General features: G+C 36.4%; 1 protein-coding gene across 1 annotated transcript in view; it reads right to left on the bottom strand.

Moving 5' to 3' along the window:
* The window catches only part of PCCA (propionyl-CoA carboxylase subunit alpha), a gene marked incomplete at both ends in the record, with an annotated part of 259,645 nt that overhangs the window by 162,168 nt on the left and 73,579 nt on the right, over positions 1–23,898 (bottom strand). The window contains 4 exons of the mRNA XM_079540566.1: positions 4,388–4,482; positions 9,553–9,655; positions 16,913–16,991; positions 22,218–22,254. Coding sequence (XP_079396692.1) covers positions 4,388–4,482; positions 9,553–9,655; positions 16,913–16,991; positions 22,218–22,254 — 314 coding nt within the window. The remainder of the gene's footprint in view (positions 1–4,387; positions 4,483–9,552; positions 9,656–16,912; positions 16,992–22,217; positions 22,255–23,898) is intronic.

The raw sequence follows: 23,898 nt of genomic DNA, 5'->3' as shown, positions 1-23,898 counted from the left end.
GGATACCTTGAAACCTATTCTCAAATTGCTTTATCAAAACAGAAAGCACAGTTGCATATTTTTTGTTGTTTACAAGACTGTGTTTAGCCAATGTATCAAAATGCATGACATTATTTGCTCTACTTTGTTTGCCATAATTTAAGTTTACCATAATTTAAGTTGTATTTCAAAGGCTGTTCTCATTTGAAACGCAGCAAAGACAAGTTGGATTTGTGTGAAAAGACACATCTAACTCATTTACATGAGCTGTCAAATCCACCAAAATGCTAAATCTATGACCCATTTTACATCTTCATGTTCTGGCACAAATTTTCCTTCTGATTCTATAAATGATTTCATTTTATTTCACAAATCATAAAGACTTCATAGCATTTTACTCCGACTTAGTCGCCTTCCTTCAGAAAAGTAAATGATGCCCCCATTATCAGCATCCATACTTTCCAGGAATTCCTGGAATTGGCTGAAACACTAATTAAATACATACCACAAAACTAATTAAAAAGATATCACAAATTATTTTATACTTTTTGTGAGCTTGAAAATTACAAAATCTGTCAGTATCACACAAGTATTCTGGATATTTCTTCCACAGTGAATGTGTTAACTTATTAAGTTATTTTATGAAATTACAAAAGCTCAAGTTTAATCATTAATAAGAAAACTTGCACGTCTGTTTAATAACAAAAAAACATGTGTTCACAGGCACGCTCATATATGTAGGTTGAAATATTATTGGCAGTCACTGTGTTTTACTCACCAAGCATTACAAAGCACGTGGATTGAGTGATACGCGTGGGTTGCAATTTGACTGAGTGCATGGCAAGCACAAGAGGCAGAGTTAGCACTTCAGCTTCCCCTCCACAGAATTCCACTGTCATCCAACAGTTTACATTCGAGTTACATGCAATCAACTCATGAAAAGTATTGCTGAAAATCACATCGTAGTATTAAAAGTTTATGATCTTGTGGGGCTACCTTACTAGCAGTCCAGGGCCACATGTGGCCTGTGGGCTACAGGATGGACTTGATTGTGGTGGGTGATGATACAATCTTAAGTGACAATACAGAACAGAATGGCAGGTGCTGTACCACCGTGAGTGGTAAGGCACTGGCACAGGCTGCCCAGAGAAGCTGTAGATATCCCATGCTCAGAAGCCAGGTTGGATGGGACCTTGCATAACCCAGTCTGGTGGGAGGTGTTCATACCCATGGCAGGCAGTCAGAACTGGATGGTTTTTAAGATTTCTTCCCACCCAAATCAGCCTATAACTCTACAAACAGGAAAGGCCTGAAATTATGAAACTGTACAGAGGTTTAGCAGCAAGGATCCTGACATTAAGCATTTTGAGACACAATACTTAATTCAGTTTACAGTGGATCAGATGTTTGATCTCTTTGACTGCCACAGAGGACAGTGCTAGGTGATAGCAGTGAATAGAAAAACATTTCAATGGCATTTCTCTGTAAGACCATTTCAGATAATTTAGTGGAAAGTCATAAGCATATTCAGGAAATTAAGGCTGAATGGACAGCCAATCTGAACTCAAAACCAGAAAATGTGGTTAAAACAACTAACTAAAACTAACTTTGGGCATCAAATAGAGCAGATAAAAAAAGTGCCTCTGATCAGCTGGACGTTCTTTCACCAAAGTGGTGAGGCAAAAATAAAATGCTTTAGAGAGCTTTTACAAGTCCTGAGATGGCTAGAAAGGACACTTGCTCTCAACAAAGTTAAGAACAATCCTTCGAGCTCCAGTTACTCAATAGGAAGTCAATTAAGATTCATATATATATACGTTCCACTGATCAATTCATTTTGAATTCATCGTAAGGGATCAGTGAATTTTCTGATAGGTTTTTAGGCTTTGTTTATCTACATGGGGATGATTCCTTTCTTAATTGCCCTACAAGACTGAAAAAATACAACAACAGCCTAACACTTTATTTTGCCAAAGCACACTGTCTCATAGCAAGCATCTCCATAAAGGAACAGAGAGTTTGGGAGAGAAGGAACAAAAATTGAACCAAGAAACAACAGACAAATGTTGTTCACCTGTTGAAATTACAACCTGTGAAGTGAAAAGCCAAAAAAATTCTAAAGTTAAAGTTGAAGACAAAATTCTTCTAAGTCACCAGAAGTTTTGCCCAGCTCTCAAAGCATGCCAGAAAACCTATGTTCTACACTAACTAAAAAACTGTCAGTGGTCAGACGATCTTACTGTCCGTGCTTCATGAAACAGAGTAGGACAACTGACTTCGGTAAAAGGGAATAAGCAAAGTTTGTTAGTCTCCTATGTGAGACTGGAGGATTGATCCACTGTGAACACAAGGACTCTCTTAAATACTGTAAGCACATCAGGTTGCTAAAGAGCACCTTCTTAAAAGACGAGTGTGTTTGGGTTGGTTTTCATTTTAAAACAAGACAACTTCCCTGGGAAAACCAGAGAATCAAACACAAAGTGATCCCATCAAGATATGTTTGATAGCTGCAGACTTAGCTTTGCTTAGCAAAATCATGAAGTTTATTTTCAAACCCCATCGGTCCCCAACAGTCTGTCTCTTAAAATCAGTTAGGTACATCAGAAAAAGCTACCACAGGCCTAAAGTGAATCAAAACACATTTGAGAAGAGGTCAGAGTTGTACAAAATACAAATAGCCTATAACATTCCTATCTCCTCAGCTTTATGCAATAAAATAAGGGGCTTTGACCTAGCTGAGAGATCTTAACGGCACCTATCACATAAAATAGGAGAGGAAAAATATATTAATAATCTAGTGAGGACAGCATACTTCCTCAAGAAAAGATGTGTCCAGGGGTCATTAATCAGTTAGGTGAAGTGAACCATCACTACTACCAAGAAGGATTCTGCAGTCAATTGCAAACAGCTGTAACACAGATGAGGCTTCCCAAGCTGTCAATAAAGGGCTGGGAAGGTTTAAAACAGTCAACAGCAGTGAGAAAGAAGAATTTTCATGCCAAATTTTGGAAGCTGTTGGCTTGCTCACACTCTTTTCTGGAGTTATAGAAAGTGGTAAGAAAACTTACTGGCAACTCCAACAGAGAAGCTCAACAAAGTTAAAAGGCTGGTATTTCTGATGAAAGAAATGCTCTAGTTAGTCATGGTTGGCTGGTAATAGAAAGACATATCACTCCTTTCAATTCACCACAAGCATGGAGCATGAGCAGACAGCAACTTATATGTACTGCTGAGACAAAAAACTCTCCTAAGTGCTTAGGTATACATATATGCACACACATATTATACTGGGACACGAAGCCTTCATATTGCATAAACAAAAGCACAGTCAGAATCCTAGGCACGATACTTCTGAGAAATCCAGAAGAGCTACAGGAAGCAACAAAAGCTATTTAAGCATTTATTACTGGGTTTGCATCCTTGAATTCTTTTAAATTTAAAATCTAGGTCACACACAGTGCCAGTCCCACCCACAGTGGTCCAACATTAACTTGGATGCTGCCTATAAATAAACATCAATTAAATCACATGCTTTCCCTCATATCCTAAATTGCTGCATCACATTTCTGTGCAGTAAAAATGTCAGACCCACTCCAACTGATGAATCCATAATGTAGGGAATTCCCACAAGTAGATATATACCTCTGTCTGGTTTTCTGAAATGAGAACTTCCTCCTACCCTTTTTTCTGCACATACTCTCTGATGTGTCCATCACACAATAGAGAACACAGAAAGACCATACCTTGCACAAAATCAGTGTATTTCAGTCCCATTTGAAATCTGTGAGATTAAGACCATTTAGGATCTATGTGTTACTGGACACCTACATCCATAATTCACTACTGTGAACAGTAGTAAAAGTGGTGTAGAGTATTTAGAACTATTCATTTCAAAATCGAATAAAAGCCCGCATTATCTGGCTCCCTGATAATTACTGTAATAGTCAACTATCCAATTTACCATTTCTAAAGATCTCTATTCCAAATTTTATTTGGCTTCCAAATCCAAAAGCTGAATGGTAAAGGAAAGGAAAGTATCTCAGATGTATTAAGCAAGTCATTTCATATATTCCGTATATTTGACTGGTAAGATCCGTATCTACTTTATACAAGATCATGAAAAAATATAACAGAATATCATTTTTCTCCTTACAGAAGGACTTAATGAAGCAAGATCCAGCCACCCTCTTAAGTACATTATCATCATAGAATCGCAGAATCACAGAATGGCCTGGGTTGAAAAGGACCACAATGATCATCTAGTTTCAACCCTAATGCTGCGTGCAAAGTTGCCAACTACTGGATCAGGCTGCCCATTACACTCAAATGCTATTGCACAATGTAAGCAGCTTTCCAAAAGTCTTTTCAGTAACTATATAGCTGCACAGAGTCCAATGTACATACATACCTTGGTGCTTCCTCCACAACTTTTTGATTTCTTCTTTGAATAGAGCACTCCCTTTCATTTAACCACAAGGCATTGCCATGTTTGTCTGCCAATACCTGAAATAATAACATGCTGCTGTTACTCCACAGATGAATGCATAAAGTCTTTTGACAATATACTGCTATAATACAGCATTCAATCACTTTTTTTTTCTTTCAAATTCAGAAATAATTACTGGGGAAAAATGCTAGCATAGAAGAATAGTTGCATATAAAATATTAGTTAAATGCTACTTCAAATTCTAAATGGATTACTTTAAAGCCATTCTGTAGTTCGTATATGTCAAAGAGCACTCATGTCTTGTGAGAGCTCCCAAACAAGTTCAGAATTGAACGAAGTCGGAAATCGAAAGACTGAAAAGTTACCACTTCGAGCCTCTAAAACTGTACTGCATACTGAAATACTCAGAATCATGTTAAGCATTATTTTTTGTCAACAAAGGAGAGTAAAATCTTGAAGCATGTCAAATATATCTCTTGAATTACAGACAAAAACTTTCAGAAATAACAGCTAATGGGTTTTCTTAGTAGACTGAGCATCCTGTCTTTAATGAAAAACTTTTCAGAAACTGAAATCTTTTGTCAGAGAATAAAATTTGCTACTTCCTCAACATTTCCAATCAGTGAATTAGGAAATTGGTGATTTCAAGGACTTTCTCAAAAATGAAGTCAACTACAGTTCTTGACTGCAGTTTCAGACCACGAAGGGGTTAAACATCCAGTCAGGCATCTAGATGCAACTAGCTACATTATGTCTGAAAAAAGAAGAAAAAAAACACACGAGAATTCAGCATTCAACTGATTCTGCAATTTCAAGCTGGAAAAAAAAGAAAGGAAAGGTACTCCATCACTTTATGAATTCTTCTGTACAGTGCAGCCATTTCAAGTAGGAGACAGAGTTTGAGGATTCAAGCAGACGTTTTCCCGTCTTGTGATGCTGTACTCTATGCACTTATTCTTTGAACAATTTGTTTACTTGCAGACCACACCTGCTCCCTTGTTCCTTATAAAATTTTCCTTCTAATCCATTTTCTTCCATCTATCTTCCTGCTCTGATCTGCTGGAACCTGTGCCAATATTCATGCTTCATTCTTTAACATTGCAGTTCTACACTGAAAACAGACAAGGTAAAAAAAAAAATGGAGACAATCTTCTTCAAACTGTGTGAACTCAACCATATCTACTGACATTTGTGACAAAGAATCTGTATTATTCATTATTCCTCTTAGCACCACAGAGCGAGTATGGCACTAAGCAAGATGAATTCCTGCATCTATGACACCAATGTTTCCTGATGCGTGAATAATCTGAGTCAATGTAACTGAAAATGAGGCACTGATCTCATGAAGGTAACTTGTGCACTGTACAGCATCAGAGCCAGAGCGCTCTGCCTTCTTGTAGAATCCAACTTATCTTTTCCTTAGGAATTTCTTTGGGCTTCCACAAGAACTTTCTAGAGGAAAAATCGCTTAGAAAGAGTTCTACAAGAATGACACTACAAAATAAACATCAAGGGATTTCCTAAATTACAGGTGATCCCAAAGGCCTCTTCTTTGATCTCTGGAAGGTTCAGCAGCAGGCAATGCCAGGGTATTCCAGTCAAATGCTACATTCTATAACAGGCTCCCCTGCACAAAAGAAAACCCAGCAGCATCTAAAGCAACTTCCCGTTCTAGTTCTAAATCATCCAGTCCAGAACTACACACCACTGAGTTCTACAGAAACACATTTGGAAGAACAAAAGATTTTGTTCTTGTTGTTATCAAAACAGTGATTCTAGGGCATAGCATGGTAGTAGTAGGAAAACTGCTGCCTTGCAAGTACAATGATTCCTTGTGAGCACTTCTGCTCCATCACAAAGACTACAGTTTACATCAGACTTCAACCTCACCAAAACAGAAACTAGAAAAGTCCTATCATGTTCAATGAAATTAAGTTGATGTGCTTTTTCTCACTCTCCTCCTTCTCTCCAACTCAATGGAATAATATTTTTCAAGCCAACCAACCTGTAAAATTTTTCATTAATTTAATGACATTTCTTTTAAGAAGGACACAACCTGTACCTTAAAATAAATACTATTCCATTATTCCAGTGGTTTCACTGGGTACTTATTTCATAAAACAAATATATTTCAGAAGACATTTACAGAAAATTGAGATCATAATCTCCAAAATAAAGTGAAATTCCAGTGCAAGTCTCACTAAAAATGCATGTAACACCTACGGCATTTTGCTAAATGCCCTAATGTTCTTACAAGAGAATGACCTGCTATGTGGAGCTGTTATTAGAGTAGTTTATGTTATGTGCAGCTACACACAAAAATAATTAAATACAATGTACCACAACTTATTCTGTATGATTCAGCTACATTTTATTTCCAGCTTTAGGTCTGCTATTTAGTCAAGTAATGGTTAGACGTTCCAAGTACTCTTACTTTAAACTCAGATCCTTTATGTCAGATATTTCAGGACAAGACTTCAAATCAGTTCAAGCATAAAGTCTATTTGGACTCTTTTTTCCTGTTGATTGTTTTAGTCTTTTCTCATGTTTTACAAAGTGATTGTTTTATAGCTAGACGCAGGAAACCCCTTAGTTAACAATTTTAAATACCAACGCTTTGGAGCTATATGAGAATGTTAAAAAAAAGTTCTGTTTAAAAGTTACTGCTAACTTAATAAATATTTGGCATCTGGCCTTGAATTGTTTGTATATTCAGCAGTTTGAAAACGAACCAAGGTCAATGTCCTAAAGCTGATTAAAACGTAGTTAAAATGATACTCTACTATGTTGTTACAAGGTACCATCAAAGTGTTTGTGTAAGGAAAACAACACTCCCTGTATCCTTCTTAAAAACAAAACCATACATTATTAATGGCATAGCTACACTGTTTAATACAGATGAAATTATTCGGTTGTTCTTAATTGCAATGCTCCCCAGTTTTGAAGTAACCTTCATCTTAAACCCAAAGGAATCAAGACAGAATGCTAAATCTGGTCCCAGCTGATTAAAGAGTAGAGGAATCAAACCTTATCTAACTTTAGTCATCAAAGCATCAGTAGGAAACTGCTGAAGGTCTCTCTCTAAACAATGCAGAAAAAGGGGCACCTTCAGAAAGCTACGTATCCCTAATTTTCTCGGGCAGCAGAACTGAATCTCAGGAAGTGCGTAACTCTTTCCACTGACTAGAGAGGCAGCTTAGACAACTAGATTAGAACAAAGGGCTAGCTTTAAGAAGACTAAAAGAATCCCAAGCCAAAATATGTACTTTAGAATATTCAAGAAATCACTTGAGTAAACGATCACACTTGTCCACACTTGACCACACTTGTTCAGTTCAACTGAATTTCAAACAGTCCCTTGAAGACCAATCTCAAAAACGCATGAGCCAAACTTATTTCACTCTCCAAATTCACTCCAAATTTATCTTCAGTCACCCTGAAGGCACCTCTCTTTCATTCCATCTTCTTACCTAACTTAATTTTACATGCAATAAAGCATTTATATGCTAAATCTGCAAAGATGGACAGAAACGGATTATTAAGGTATACTGAGCTGTGTATTAAGAAAAGAAGAAACAAGGACATAGGTATCCAAAATCATTAGTCCTATCAAGACAGTAGAGGAAAATGCTCTAGCAGCCTGAGTTCCTTTGTAACTGAAGATTAGCACTGAAACTAAACATCCCCTATATCTTTCCATGACCCTTTGAATGAGAATAGGTTGGGTTTAAATATCATTTTTGCAGACTGTTTCTTAATTCGCATGTGCCTTAAGTTAGTTTGTATGCACACAAGTTCTAAATTGAAACAGGAAAAAAAAAAGAAAAAAGAACATCAGGTTTGAGTGGGCATATATTTGGCAGGACAAAAAGTGTTGAATAGTTCTCTCCTACAAAACATCCTATGCTGTCAAATTCGTCATCGTTTCATTCAGCTATTGAGCTACGATCAAAAGAGTTCAGAATCTCATTGTAAAAAAATAACAGTAACAATACTGAAAAAAAACCCTACATCATGCCACAATTTAGACTTTTATTTTTTGGATAAGATTTAGTGAAATCTCTGTCATGAAAACTGACATACACCATATGAATTTCTTGTTGAGAAAGAAAATTTCAAAGCTATTGGCAGACTCAATTTAGTTGCATACATAAAATTAAATATATTCCAAATTAAAAAACAAACAAACAAACAAAAGACCTTTGTTAAAGAATCTGTCCAAAACAAACAAACAAGTCTTGTTTTAAATTAGCAGAACTAGTTTAATGCAAGTTCCAGTAAAAGACAAACAGCAATTATAATCCAAAAAGTAGGGAGGATATATCTGACTTTGAAGATCTATGCTCAAAATAATACAAATCCTTCAGAGTTCACAAACAGCATCAGGTATTTCAGATACAAAACTAGTATTCTACAATTTGCAAGAAAAACATAAAAGCACTCCTTGCTCAAAGCACTGGAAACAGGATCCAAAGTTCAAACTTCAGCTCTCAGAACAGATACCTACAGTATCATATATACATATATATATATATAATTTTTAATTTTTTTTCCCCCTCAATGAACTGAGTATGGTTCTTTGTCTTCCTGCTAAAGAAAGGCTAGAGAATCAAAACAGGAAAGCTGCATTGTGTATGATAGCCATGCAGTTTGAGCAATGGTTCAAGATACAGGAAAACAAAAGACTAGGATTTTTTTTAGCCTAATGTTTGAAAAAATATTCCCTAATGCTTAATCAAGTCCACCAAGTACCATGTTAAGGGTGGAAAGACACCACAGCCTCCTAAGCTTAGTTACTTTAAAATACATCTCTGTTCTCCTTCTAAAATAAATTGCAGTACATACAAGAATTGTGGAAATAATCACTGAACTTGTCTTTTGCAGAAACAAAAAGTAGGACTACTCAAGGAAATTACCACTGAAAACTCAATACTCAAGGTTTCTATTAGAACAGGTGTGACGACAATCTAGAGAGCTCTTCTAAATGAGGAACTTGGAGCGCAATACACGAGCACTCTACGCAGTCACACTGTCTTCCTTCCTGCTCATGATGTCTCCATCATGAACTTTGATTGGTTTAGCAGTTCAAACATTTTTAATTAAATAACAATAATAACAATACAAACCTGGATTTCTATGTGACGAGGGTTATCAATGAACTTTTCTATCAGTAAGCGATCATCACCAAAACTTGAAGCAGCTTCTTGCGATGAAAACCTAAAACCTTCCCTTAAATAACCAAAACAAAAAGAACAATATTTAATACATTAAGTCAAGTTCTGAAGCATGCAAGAAGTAATTATTCAAGTAATCTCTCAGTTTTCAGACAATGAACATACATTCAAAAAACAAGGGTAGCATTTGATTCTATAACGAATGTCTCTTTTTCCTTCTTCAGTTACACAGAAAACAAGACATGTTCAAAGTCCAGAGAATTTCAAAGTGATTATAAAAAGTCTGTGTTTACAACAGTTGTGCATTTTGCATTTGTATTTTCTTTTGAAGAAAACAGAAACAGCACATAAAAAACAATAGTTATAAAGTTCTTGTTATAGAAGTAAAAGTGAAAGTCATCACTATTTAAGGTGGTTAAACTACATTAACACTCAAGAATTACAGCAGTTGTGTATTAGTTTGATGAAATAATATTGCATACGATGCAAATTCAACTACTGAACATACAACCTGAAAACTCAATACTTCACAGAATATACATATGTATTACTACTTTTTCTCCACACTGAAGTACAACTGTTTTATACCATGCACATTCCAAATACTTCCCTCTGTTTTCTTTTTAAAAAACATCATTACTCAAAGATTATACGATATGGTAGAGCCACAAAATCGATCCAAGGGATGGAGCACCTCCTCTTTGATGAGGTGCTGAGAGAGCTGGGGCTGTTCAATCTGGAAGAGAAGGCTCTGAGGTAAGCCAATAGTGTCCTTTCAGTACGTAAAGGAGGGTGATAAGAAGGAAAGGGGCAGACTAAAAGGGGAGGGATTTATACTGGACATAAGGAAGAAGTTTTTCTGCAGTAAGGGTGGTGAGGCATTGGCACAGGTTGCCCAAAGAGGGGGTGGATGCCCCATCAGAGACATTCAAGGTCAGGCTGGACAGGGCTCTGTGCAACCTGATTTCATTGCAGGGGGGTTGGACTAAATGACCTTTAGGGGTCCCTTCCAACTCAAACAATTCTGCTGTTATATGTTCACTGACTTCATTTTTCCTAGCAGAAAGATTATTTCCATGAGACATAATTGCTGGCAAGCAACTTAATGAACAGTTTCTAACTGAAATGCACCATAATCCAGGGACCCAAAGATTCTACAGAATTCTACCTACAGGCCCTTTAAATGGTATACGAGTCCCATTTACACTGATACAAATAAAATGCTTGGGGTAAATTTCTCTGGAATCCCCTACTGAAATGCAGTGATCTCGGTATTTTCACCCTGAAAAGAACTATGGCACAACCGAATTGAAGTCTTTACTTCTCTCGACCGCAGACAATTTCGCAAACAAAACCTGCATAACTGAACTGTGGGACAGGGAAATTTACAGTATTTAGATTTTCATATTCAAATGCTCTTCTTCACTTTCTTTCAAAACTGCAAAACAATATGTTTTGTAATTTTAAGAGTGATTATTTTCAATGTACAATCTCTCATAAACTCATAACTTAGTATATTAAATTACTTTTAAATTACTTATTACAAAGGGACATTGATAACTGTGGATCTGTACGCTAGCCAATCTGTCCAAAAAAACATAATGTGATGTAACAAGCAGTCATACAGATTTGGAGCCGTTTTAACTTCTATATCAAAGGTTCTGTTTCCTTTTGTAAGCATTCTATCAGAGAGTATTATGCACAATTGATTGTTTTTCCTTCACTGATGTGCTAATTAGAAATCTAATCTGCAGTACTTGTTAAAAAAAAAAAAATCAGGTGCTTAATTATCCAATCCATCTGTAAGTTTTTTTCAAATTACACATAGCAGAAATTGCACAGGTATTCTGACCTGGTCTGTATTTTACAGATCTGTGCAAACATGCTCCCTCTGTTATCAAATTACTATAAATACTCTTAACCTTCCTTAAAAAGGTTATCCTAACAAAAAGGAGATGGTCTGATCCTCTACGAATGTAAGAAAAAGTTTAGAGTAGAAGAGAACTCACATTGGAAGCATTGCCTTTTCCACAAACAACAGCCCCTTGAGACTCACAGCAATCCCACTGGAAAGCCCCACTACAAGTAAGATGCTCCTCACACAGCACCGCCACAGACTGAAGCCCTCAGCAAGCTCATAGATATCTTACAGTTCACAAGAACAAATGCAGAATCCTGTACCTAGCACAGACTAATCTCCCTGTATCAGCACAGGCTGAGGAGCTGACTATCAGATTAAGATCCCTAGGATCACAGTTCACAACCCCCAAGTCAGCAGTGTGCTCTGACAGTGATGAGGTCTAACTGGATACTGGGCTGTATCAGCTGCAGCAGAGCCAGTAGAAGCAATGGTTCCACTGGAATTATTCACTTTCTTTCGTTCTCTTTCATTCATTGCACTAGACAATAACTGAAATGCTACATCCAGTTTTGGACCCATCTAGAACTAAAACAATATCAATAAGCTGCGATGAGGTCAATGGGGAGCCAACAAGATGGGTAGACCACACAAGGAGAGGCAGACTGCACAAGGCTTGTTGAACCTGGACAATAGAGGCAGATCTTCAAAGAGACTGTGAAATCTCACCTTTCCAAGACCCAACTAGAAAAATCTCTAAGCAGCATGCTTCAAATTCAGTGCTGACTCAGTTCTTATCAACAAGTTTGATGAGAATTTCTACATCCCTTAAAACATGAATGATTCTATGAGGAAGAACAGGATGTCTTTCAGGTTTCCTCTCTCCCTACAGCACAGTTATTCACGCTAAAGCTCAAGCTATTCAAAAGTACTTATTGATCCTGCCACAAGCTTTCCTGTGTTTGTCTGAAATGAGATGGCTCTTGTCTCTGTTTTGCATTCAGCTCCGAGATCAGCACCGCTACTTTATTTAAAACAGTCACTTTATTTGGAAGCAGACTGACTTCCAAATAGTTAAAAATTGCACTCATCATGTAATATTTCTGTTTGCAGTATCAGGAAATAGTGAAAGAAAATAGTCTTTTCTTGAGGCCAGAATTTGAAGGGACATATTTAAAAACAGATGTTTTATAATCATTAGTACAGTAGAATCCTTCTAAAACATAACCAGTAAGACATGCAACCAACGCTTCAAATGTTGTCTGAGTTTGCACTAAATAAAAATCACTCTATTGCTTCAACTTGACTCCAAATTAAATTTTTAAAAGTTAAATGATCTGATCACAGCAACTTACATAAATGATTATTCATGCAGTTGGTACGAAAACCTATTTTTAAAAACGTTTTAGGTGACTGCTTGTCACTCATCCAGTCTCACTCCTTCCCTTCACCTGAACACTTCTACAGTGCATATCTGGTCTAGACTGAAGGCCAAACCTATACACACTCATTTCCACAGAGCAATCTGTAGGCCAAACACTTGTAAGAGAGAATAGTGCCCATTTTCTTTTTTTAATTAGTGTACATGCAAGATTTCAATAACTAGAAAAAGTTGAGACAAAAGAGGAAGCACCACAAAGCTCCAAATTTCTCAAAAGGGAATCATTAGAAGATGATTCAGCACAAATTTCCAACTCGATGACTACCGTGTTTGCAGCTGAAGTTTCTAACTAGAAAAAAAAATAATTTTTATCAATAAATTTTTGGAATTGAACATATGGATAAGCAATCCCAATGCAGTGACTTCTGATCCTGGAACTACATGTTCACCTAAATACCTTTGTACGTAACAATCCATCACAACCTTACCCCAAAACTTTGTCCTGTCCTAAGAACAGGTTTAGTGTCCTAAAGTGAAATCCTTTTCAAAGTTTGCAGCAGACCATTTGAAGCCGTGAAGCCAGAGACTTAGTTATAAGTGCGAGTGTGAAATTGTTTTATAGTGCGAGTTTTATAATCATGGAAGCCTTTGAGACAAGAGGTCTGCTGGGACCTGACGGGACACCTGTTTTGACGGGGAGAACATTTCTTGGCTCATAATCTGGCAAGATTGATTGAGGGAGATTTAAAATAAGATCTGTCAGTGAGGGGGGAATTTGAACAGGAAAAGAAAATATATGACCTCTGGAAGCAAGGTCAGACTCCATAGGGAGATTACAGAACTGCAGTTCACATCTGCAGGGAGAAAATAAGAAAAGATAAAACCCAGTCTAAGTTGATATTGGCCACTGTAGTGTCAGAAAACCAGACTAAGGCTGTTTTAAGTATGTTCACAGCAAAAGCAGGTCTAAATAAAACACAGGATTAATACTTGGTGCAAATGGTCATCTAACAAGAATGAGGAAAAGGCAGAGGTATTCAATACCTTTTTTGCCTCAGTTTTAATGTTAACAATGGATCTTGGGCTGCCCAGTCCTCTGAATTGGAGGACCATGAGTGGGACAGACATGATGAGAAGTGTGGGAAAAGCACAAATCTGCACTACAGAAGGTTAAGATGGGACATGAAGAAAAATTTCTTTACTGTGAGAATGGTCAAAAGCTAGAAAGGGCTTTCTAGAAAGGCCATTGATGACCCATGCCCATCAGTGTTCAAGGGCATTTGCACAATGTCTTCAATAACACTTCAACTTCAACTTTTGGCTAGTTCCAAACTGGTTAGGCAGTTGGACTTCATGACTGTTGTAGGTCCCTTCCAACTGAATTATTCTATTCTCATCACAGAATCATAGAATGTCAGGGATTGGAAGGGACCTACAAAATCAAAAGAACATCTAGTTCAACTCCCCTGCCAGAGAGGGAACACTTCGATTAGACACAGCTAGATATTTGGAAACATATATTTTGGTAACACCTAGTGTTTGGAAAGCACTTTCAGACTGGGATTTCTAGGATACAAGTATAGGAGGTCTTTATATACCAGAACAAATAATAAATAATAAATAATAATAAATATAATAACAAATAATAAAGGATAAATATGTCTAACTCTAGCAATACAACAAAATTTTATAAAAATACAGTAGCAGAACTTCAGGCATCAGTTTCTTTGGCTATACATACAAACCTTAATTCAAGGTAAACTGCTCTTCAGAGACCAGGATTTCATTTTCAATACAATTTCAACTGTGTATCTATTACTTAAAAAAAGGGCATACTGAATTCACCTTATCCAAACCAAGATAACGCTATGGGAATACATTAGAGTGATAATAAGGTTATTTTAATTTCAGATCTGTATTAGAGGCATTACCTGCATATAAAATTTCACACTAGCACTTGACTCAAAATTAGAAGAAAAAAGTGAATATAAGTGAGATATGAAGAAATCAAGAAATAAAATGGCAGGTATCCCCATAGAGAGGAAGAGGAACATGTCAGCCTTCCATAATCACACACTCTTGAAGAGCTATTTCAAGAAAAGTTACAAGTACAATAAAACAGTATTCTAGCACTTCTGTTTAGAAATACGAACTGAATGTGGTGGAAATCTTAGATATAGCAGGAGTTATAACTCCTAGAGTAATCCAACAATTTTCAGTACCTGGGCTACTTAAGAGATGTGAAAGAAGCACTAGTAAGTTACCCCAGTGAACAGTTCTGTAACAACACGAATTAGGTCACTCAGGTAGGTCTTCCACCTTTCTACTATTTACGTGTTGCATCACCATTACATTATTAAGTTCTCTCCACAGCCAACTTTTAGTTCTCTCCATAGCCAACTTTTTTTTTTTTTTTTTTTTTTTTTTCTCCCCAAACAGCATTTGGAATTCATCCCATTTGGCAACACCGAAGCCAGTTTCCACATCAAAATACTACCAAGAATCCTCCATAGTCATCTTGGATGTAGGAGCCCTGAAATACAGAAGGTCATTCAGATACTGGTTTCTCAAGTCTGCCAATAGCAGAAAAACAGGCTTTGGGGCATTCTTCTTGGGTTTTTGTTTGTTTATGGTTTTTTTGTTTGTTTGTTGTTATTTTTTGGTTGGGTTTTTTTTTTTTTTTGGTTGTTGTTGTTTTAAGATTACATGGATTTTGATTCAGCAAGAAAATGTCAACAACTTTATATGCATTACAGCTGTCTGATAACATCCTGCCACTAATAACTTGAGTCACCTTCAAAATACTCAGTCAGATGCTCCGCTTCATTTACATGGAAAGGAAAAACCTTAATTTTATAAAGCAATTAATGGACATACACAACCAACCATTTAAAACCCCACATATTTTTTCAAATTCTATTTCACATGTAATTAAGACTTTTCTATCATCAGTTCTCTTAATCAACAACTTCTGAAACAAGTATTTTGCCACATTCATTTTGCTTTCATCACCACCCACCTTTAACTATTAAAACAAGCATTTCTACTTGATATAAAATCAGTGACTACCGTTGAACTACAAGTCCATGTATGTGTTCTCATAGCACTTCAATACTATCCAATAAAATTACACTGTAAAAATAAAGCTAACGTGACTAAGCTTTATCTCTGTTTTCAGGTTTTGAGACAGGACCAACAAAAAAAAAATAAATAAATAATCGATAGAGAACAAAAAAAAACATGCCACAGAAATTACACAGACAACTGAAAATTAAACCAATGGAAACTCCAATTACACTTCAAGCTCGTTTCACCACGTGGAAAGAAAAACATTTAGAAAGTTACCCCCTTTCAGATTAAATAGGCTTTTTTATTACACATCTTTGAGAAATCCTACAGTGAGTTTTTTGTAACAGTGGCACAAGAGGTTGAAATCAGGCTCTTCACTGTTGTAACATCAGAGGAGATCATAAAACATATCCAATCAGTAAGGAGTATCCTAAAGGGTTAAGGAGTCAGAAAAGCATTAAAACATATGAAAGTGTGTGTTTAAACCAATATTCAGTTTCAAACAGGCAAAAGCACAGCATTTCACAGAGACAAATATTTTAAACACAGAATTATGCTACTGGAGCACATTCTGGAAACACTGTTTCCAAACATGAATAATCAGTCTCATCAACTTTAACAGAGCTAATGGCTCACATTAATGTTTGTGAAGCAGGGCCAATAAACATTCTACTTAACACAAAGACAATTAATACATCAGCATTCTGGAAAGCATACAGCAAAATATTATTTACAGTGCAAATTTACAGTCTGACATTGGATTAAAAAGGCAGTTGCAAGGGCTGCATTTTTACTCAAAATAATGGGCCGTGTTTCACGGTTTAAGCAAAAATAAATTTAAAATGTACCAAAATACACCACTCACTCTACCAAAAGGAGAAAAACAAGTACTACCCAGTTTCTGTTTAACATTTCATATCTGCTCAACTGTCAGCACACAGTGGCTTTATGGGACTTCAGTAACTGCAGCATTCATCAAGGCAAGCTTTTGGACAGCATCTCACCTGGTCTCTTCATCATCCCAAGCGATTCGCATGCCTTTCCCACCACCACCTGCTGAGGCCTTGATCATGACAGGGTAGCCTAACAGCGGGGAACAATTAGACAGAAGTTCAAACTTTGATCAGTTGGTCATAGAAACATGACAACTGACCACATGTCCGATAATGCTAGTAGACAATAACTTCGTTTATTAAAATGCTTCTTGTTTGCAGAGAGAGGAGAGGTTTTTCTTTCCAAGACTTAGCTGTCAGTGCAATGATTTCTAAAGCCACCAAAAAGGTTGCTTTTTCTACTTCATTTATAGCAAAAAAAAAAAAAAAAAAAAAAAACCTGAATGAATTATTCCCAAACAACAAAATATTTCATGAATAAAAACACTTGACCTTTTTAAGCTCATATTCTTCAGAAACAGAAAGTGGTTTCTTTGCTACAGCACAAATAAAATATCTCTGTGATAAAAATGAATTGTTAGCAAGAATAAGCAAATCTTCATCAACTATCAATCAAGAGGTTCAGAAACAAGTAAACTGTACTTAATTCAACACTTCTGGAGCAGTCTGTTTTAAAGAACAGAGCATCTCCAAAGAGCGGTGCTGCTCAGATACCATGCAGTACGCATCAGAAACATCGTAAGCATTGTGTAATTATTATCTAAAAACAAAGCATTTTTTTCCCAGCCTGACAAGTAACAAAAAAGTAAGCAGCATAAATCTAACTGTGCATAACCAGTAATGTTTCACTTTTGCAACACAATATCTTAATAGGTGTGAGTCAGGATCTTAGTTTTTTGAAAGCTAAAAGAAATATAGTACCAAACTATATAGTTTAGAAGCATATTTAGTAACGATTGTATATCCTGTAGTACGGCATGCTTTGAATTCAAAACAATTTCCTAAAACTATCTCTCATTCATATCGGCGAACTTCACCTTTCTCCCAAGTGTGAATAAGGGAACTTGAAAGTTAAGGATATGCCTAGAAAGCTTTTGATGTTTCTATGACAGCCAAAATATTCCTTATACTTTTGGTCCCCAATACCATTAATGAAAATCATAAAATTAAGCCAAACAAACGACCAGCTGTTATTGTCTGACAAGAAAAAGCCAGCCAGTCCATGCAAATTGAAAATGATTCCTAAATAAGGCTTGGGAGGACATTGTGGAGACAGAAAGGGACATTTGAATATAGTTCCCTAATAGAAACGGTCACGTCTGCTGTCACATGCTTAACTAATGCTTACAGTTTTTCTGAAATGTAGATCTACTCACACCCTGTCAAGAGGCAGTGATAAATCCTTCCCATCTCCTCTGCAAAGTCATTTAAAGGAAGGAGGTTCTTAGGAGGCGTTTAAAAACAACAAGATCTGGAAATATCTTTTGCTTAAAAAGGCTGAAGTGGACTCAAACAGAAAGAGACATGATACAAGCATAAGAAACAAACACAGGAGTATTAACTGGAAGGCAGGAAAGCAGAAACAGAACAAGAGAACATTGAAGATAACCTAGAGCCATATAAAGGCACAAATCTCAAGTTTACATAGGCAGGGATAACAAAAACTCTGTAAAGCTTCATGCTTTAGAGTATAAAGTAATCTTTACTTACTAGGTTTATAGTAAAGACCAAAGAGAACCATTCAAGGAAGTCTGCTAAACAGTGTTACATTTTCCTCTCAAGCTGCCCACAAAGGGGTATAGGATTATTCAGACTACAGCAGGTCTGATCCAGAGTCTTATCAATGGTTTCTAAGGCCTCTATAAATTCAGAGATAAAATGGCATGCACACAGCAGCTCTAGATTCCATGCAGAAACAGTGAAGTCCAATTCAACTTCATGAAATGCAATATATACATCATCTACATTAGAGCAGTTTATCAACGTTGTAGTTACTTTTCCAGACCCGTGGTAACTGCCACACTACTGGACAATCTTGAAATAACACAAAAAGCAATTTCTGTATGGTTTTCAAGCAAGAAGTGAGATCTTAAGTGAATTAATACCACCCAACTTGCAGCACTTATGGTAATGCTATGATTCTGTCCAGCTCAGAATGTTTGTGAATTCTGAAATAAGCATAGTTTTAAGCATTATTATGGCAAATGCATTATGGCAATTTCCATCATGTAATCTATCTTATCCAGTGCTACATGTACTTAAAAAAAAAAAAAAAAATCACTTATGCTAACAATTTCAGTTTAACAGAATTAGTCTCTCAAACAGTATGTAGATTTTAATTCTGCAAGTAACATCTAGTTTTAATTTACTGTTTCTCAGTTTCAACAGCAAAATAAGTACGCTGCCAGTGAGTTTTATATATATATATAAATATATAACACAGAATATCTAAGTTTATATATCACAGCTCATTTCGTTAAACTATCAGACAATATTCAAGGGCCTGTGGTATTAAAACTAGTTTCAGGAACACTTAAGCAATTCTTTCCCCCACCACAGCCTTATGCATATCGATTACACGTTGATCACACTCATATGCCAGGCAATTAAAGATTCCAGAGAGTCATGGGGAAAAAGAAAAAAAAAGAAAATCAAAGCATGGTTTGGTTTTAAAAAGATACATGCCGCTTTTTAGGATGAAAAGGAAAAACTCTTCTGTAAAAGATGAGAATTAGCCAACTTCCTCAAAATATGGGGATTTGAGTTTAGCTAGACATAGCTGTTCTTCGATTGATACCAAAGACTGATCTGTCCTAAGCCAAGGAAGGTCTCATTGAATTTAAGCTTTGCATAGTTATTGAGTACATGATGCCAGGATCAGGAAATGTTGTTCATCATTCTCCTGACCACTTCTGCACTACTCAGCAGCAGTCAAAATTGCAGGATTGGTTGGAATCCTTGTGGGAAGAGAGAGGCAAGCAAACAAATGTTAATATCATTTGTAAGGACCCATAAAAATATCAATAAATTGCCTTACATAGCAGACACTTTTTGAGACAGTGTTAAGTTTTCACAACTCTTCTTTAAAATAGACACCAACTTACATAAGTTCAATTGATTCAGAAAAGTAAACTTTAGAAAGTTTCATTGATGATTTAGAAATCAAGAAGCTGGCAGCTTTTAACATATAACTAATAAATGGAAAAAGCAGCATGGGAAAAGAGCCAGTGTGATTAAGCATGTGAGAAGTGATAACAAGAAAAGAACAGCTCACGCAAAGAAGAAAAATACAAGAGCGACTTTAAGAAGGAGCCTCTACAGCAGTGTGTCTGAACCTCTCCCAGTACCCGTCTTAGCCTGGTATCTTGGCAGCATTCATACTTGACAACTTGGGAGAACATATCTCAAATGGGAGGTGAAAGGTAGATTTTCTTCACCTGTACTTACAAAATTCTTATTAAAGAATTATAAAAGGCAATGCGTCTCAGCCCTGATGTCACTTTACTGCTACTGGATCTTTGGCCAGAAAGCAGAAAAAAAATAATGGCAGTGTGAGAACATTAAACAATGTTTTAGAGTTTTAATGATTCACAATGAATTTATATATATATATATATATATATATATATATATATATATATATATATAATTATCTTTACGACTCTTAAAATACTTAGGTCCTACATATGTTAATTTAAAAATAATCCTAAAGTATTCAATTATTGAGTGTCTTGTCATATACACAGGACATTATACACCCAGAGACTTACAGAGAGTTAAATTCATTAAATTATTTTAGAACCCCTGAAATTACTAATCATTTGGCTTGTCTCTGGATCTGTGATCACGATGAGAGTGAAGGCTAATGAAACTGATCAGTCAGTCACAACAAGGGTGAAAACAAGCTAGAAGGGACAAATTTCATTCACTACATGACATCTACTTTTTCATACAGTGGCTTTAGAATTTTCTATCTAAAAAAAAAAATAAACCACCCAGCATCTGTAATCAACTTTAATATCTGCAGATTTAAGATTGCCTTGATATAATGACCCCCAAAGTGCTGCTTGATATCAAAAACAGGAACCAGTCAATAGAACACTAGAAGTTAGAATAAAAGCAAGCAAGAATTAATTTTAAAATGTACCTAGGAAGCCATCAGATGCCTTTCTACATAAAAGAATTGAAGGTGATTTGAAGGAAATCTTAAAAAAAAAAAAAAAAAAAAAAAAAAAAAAAAAAAAAGTAAACTGCCCACAGAAATGAAACTGAACCACATAAATTCATAGTACAATACACGTCTTTTTATGCACTAAAACAAATTCATTTGCCAGTTCTCCTAATAGTTTGACTGATAATCTCTTCCTTTTGTTTCTGATGGCGTGACAGTGATCAGTCATTACCTGATTTCCCAAAAGGGGCAAAGGCTGACCCACAGAAATGCTGAGTTTGGTGGTGTTGGCCCACCTGGCAGCCGGGCCCACCATGAGAAGCTTCAGCATAGTGAACTCGAGCAAGCTAAGAATGCAGCTTACACTCAGACTGGAAAAGTGTTCCAGTGGTGAAGGATCGTCTGCAGCAGTGCAAGTCCCAGTTTCTATTTGGCAGTGAGGCACAGACATAGCTTTTGGCACAGCAGAGATATATTTCAAGTGGGTTCTTGGAACTATATATAACAGATGAACTTAAATAGCTTCTTATGGCTACTGTCTCTTAACAAGAAGATGCAAAGAAAAAATTAAAACCAACAGAAATCTATTAATGCACTAAATTCTCCTTGTGGAAAGCATTTGAGAACATGTGTAATTTCAAGCATATGGTTAAATATTTTTGAAAATATTAAGCTCTATTTAATAAAAGCCAAAACTCATTAAGCACATATTAAGGTTCATCAAAACAAGTCCCAGCCAGTTTGCTGGTTGCTCTTTTTGTCAGTCTTTAAGACGTTCAGAAGCTGAGCAGTGACTTTATTTTGGAAAGCACAGAAGAAAGGATGGTGGTGTGGGAGATATTCATGTTAGGTGCACTGCACACAGCGATGAGGAATAAGGATCATAACATCATCGGTGTCAGCCTCCGTATCAGGAGAAATACACCATGCTTAGCTTCTGTAAAAAGAATACCATGTCCAATTGCAGATAGATACAGTTTGAAATAACCCCTTTAGCCAGATTATTACCCCATATTATATGCATTCCACAAATCATGGCTGCACTTGTTCTGTAAAGCTAAAATGTGATGGTTAAAGAGACAGGGTGATAATATCTAGATTCTTCCAGCCTTATAGGCAACAGGGAACTTAAGCACTATTAAAACATTATTTGTTCTATAGGGATTACTTATTACACATACAATTTAGTCAACCATGTCTACTGAGAGGCACACAAATCCCACCATAGCTAATTTAAGAACTTACCAATTTCCCTTGCAATTCTGACAGCTTCATCTGCATCCTGTAAAAGCAGGAAATGAGACCCAACGTTAATCCCATCAGCCATTGCACTGTGTCCTCGGGGCAGTCATATATTGCACTACTGTCTCCTCTGATTCATTTAATGTTTGATTTTACAACCTTCTGACCCTTTTCAGCCAGAGGAATGTAAAATTAATACCATAAGTGGAATGTAAATTCTACCTCATCATTAGTATACTGAGAAACTCAAAGCAATGAGGAATCAGCTGACAGGAAACACAGACGGGATTGCAAAATGATTTTCTGCAGTTGTTGGAATTTAATGCTAGAATTTAGAAGTTTACAATCAATAATGGTCCATAAATTAGATTGTTAAAGTTTGTCCACCGCCAGCTTGTTTCTGTACTCTCAGATATTTGTCATGTTTTCCTGGTTGTTGTCAGTAGGGGGAGTTGATTCTCTATTGTTTGGGTACGAGTCAGGTCCTGAAAAAAATCTTGCACAACTTCTTCGAAGATGAAAACTTGTCTACGGAAGAAAAATAAGCACTTCACTTTTGTACGGATTCGTTTGTTTGTTTTATTCATTCTAAGGAGAACAGAACCGAAATGCATAATTTTAAAATGCATCAGAGATGAGAAGATTCATACAATAGTTTCCACTTATAAGCTTGCCGATTACTATTGCATGACAACTAGAACAATCCTGGTTGATGCCACCTTTGCCTTCAGCTGACTCATACCATCACAGCCTGCTACAGAACACACGATGCAGAAAAACCTATTTAGAAACTCAGAAGACAAAAACGTGAGAAATTCTCATTTTTTAATCCACCCGATCTCTTCTCCTGACATAGTTAACTCTGTTTTCTTCTGCTGCTAACAACCCATTTCCCTGACACGGGTCTAGAAAGGAAAAAGGGTTAAGTTTGAAAACTCCATCCAAATTTGCTAGTATTTATACTATTCAGTGACATACATGAAAAAATCTGTATGGGAGGCAGTAACGTCTGGAAGCCACCAGCTGCTAAGCGCGTCTGAAACTATGGGGGCTGACTTATGAACATTAAAATGAAACCTGATATTTTTAAAGCTTTCAAGGCAATCCGTTTTAAAAGCACACAGGTCAGAACTTTAAAAAAAATACATAAGCAATGTTCATACCTGGTTCATTTATGTCCGATAATAAAACAAAATCCTCTTTAAAAGTCTTCAGTACCTAGTAACAGCCCCATGAAGAATAAGGGGGCTGGCAGGGGAAGTTGTCAGAAAATTTAATTTCCTTTCATTAGCTAGTCTGCTCCACAAATCGGTGCTTGTTAAGTTCAAAGCAGTCCTGAAAGCAACATCAGTTTTAAGTCTTTTTACTCCAGTCACATCTGTTAATGAGATTTTGCCAAATAACAATTGTTTCTAAGTCGACAGATAAATCTAGCAAAAAATCCCCCCCAACTCCGAAAAGTAAAAAATAAAATAAAATAATCAGGGTTTACTGTTTTATTACACCTTGCTGCTTTCCGTGACCCTGCACCCTCCAAATTTTAGCTTAAAGGGATAAAATGCATGAAAAGGGTCATTTAAGAATGTTAGTGGTTTCCACACATTGAATTTGAAGGTTCTTTGTTCCTGCCTGTGACAGTTATGCGAGAATACTTCCCCTTAATAGCCTCTCTGTCAGGAAGTGT

The sequence above is a fragment of the Tetrao urogallus genome (assembly GCF_951394365.1).
Source record: "Tetrao urogallus genome assembly, chromosome: 1".
Lineage (NCBI taxonomy): Eukaryota > Metazoa > Chordata > Aves > Galliformes > Phasianidae > Tetrao > Tetrao urogallus.
Note: the sequence above shows the minus strand (reverse complement) of the source record. Positions and strands in the feature narration are given on the sequence as shown.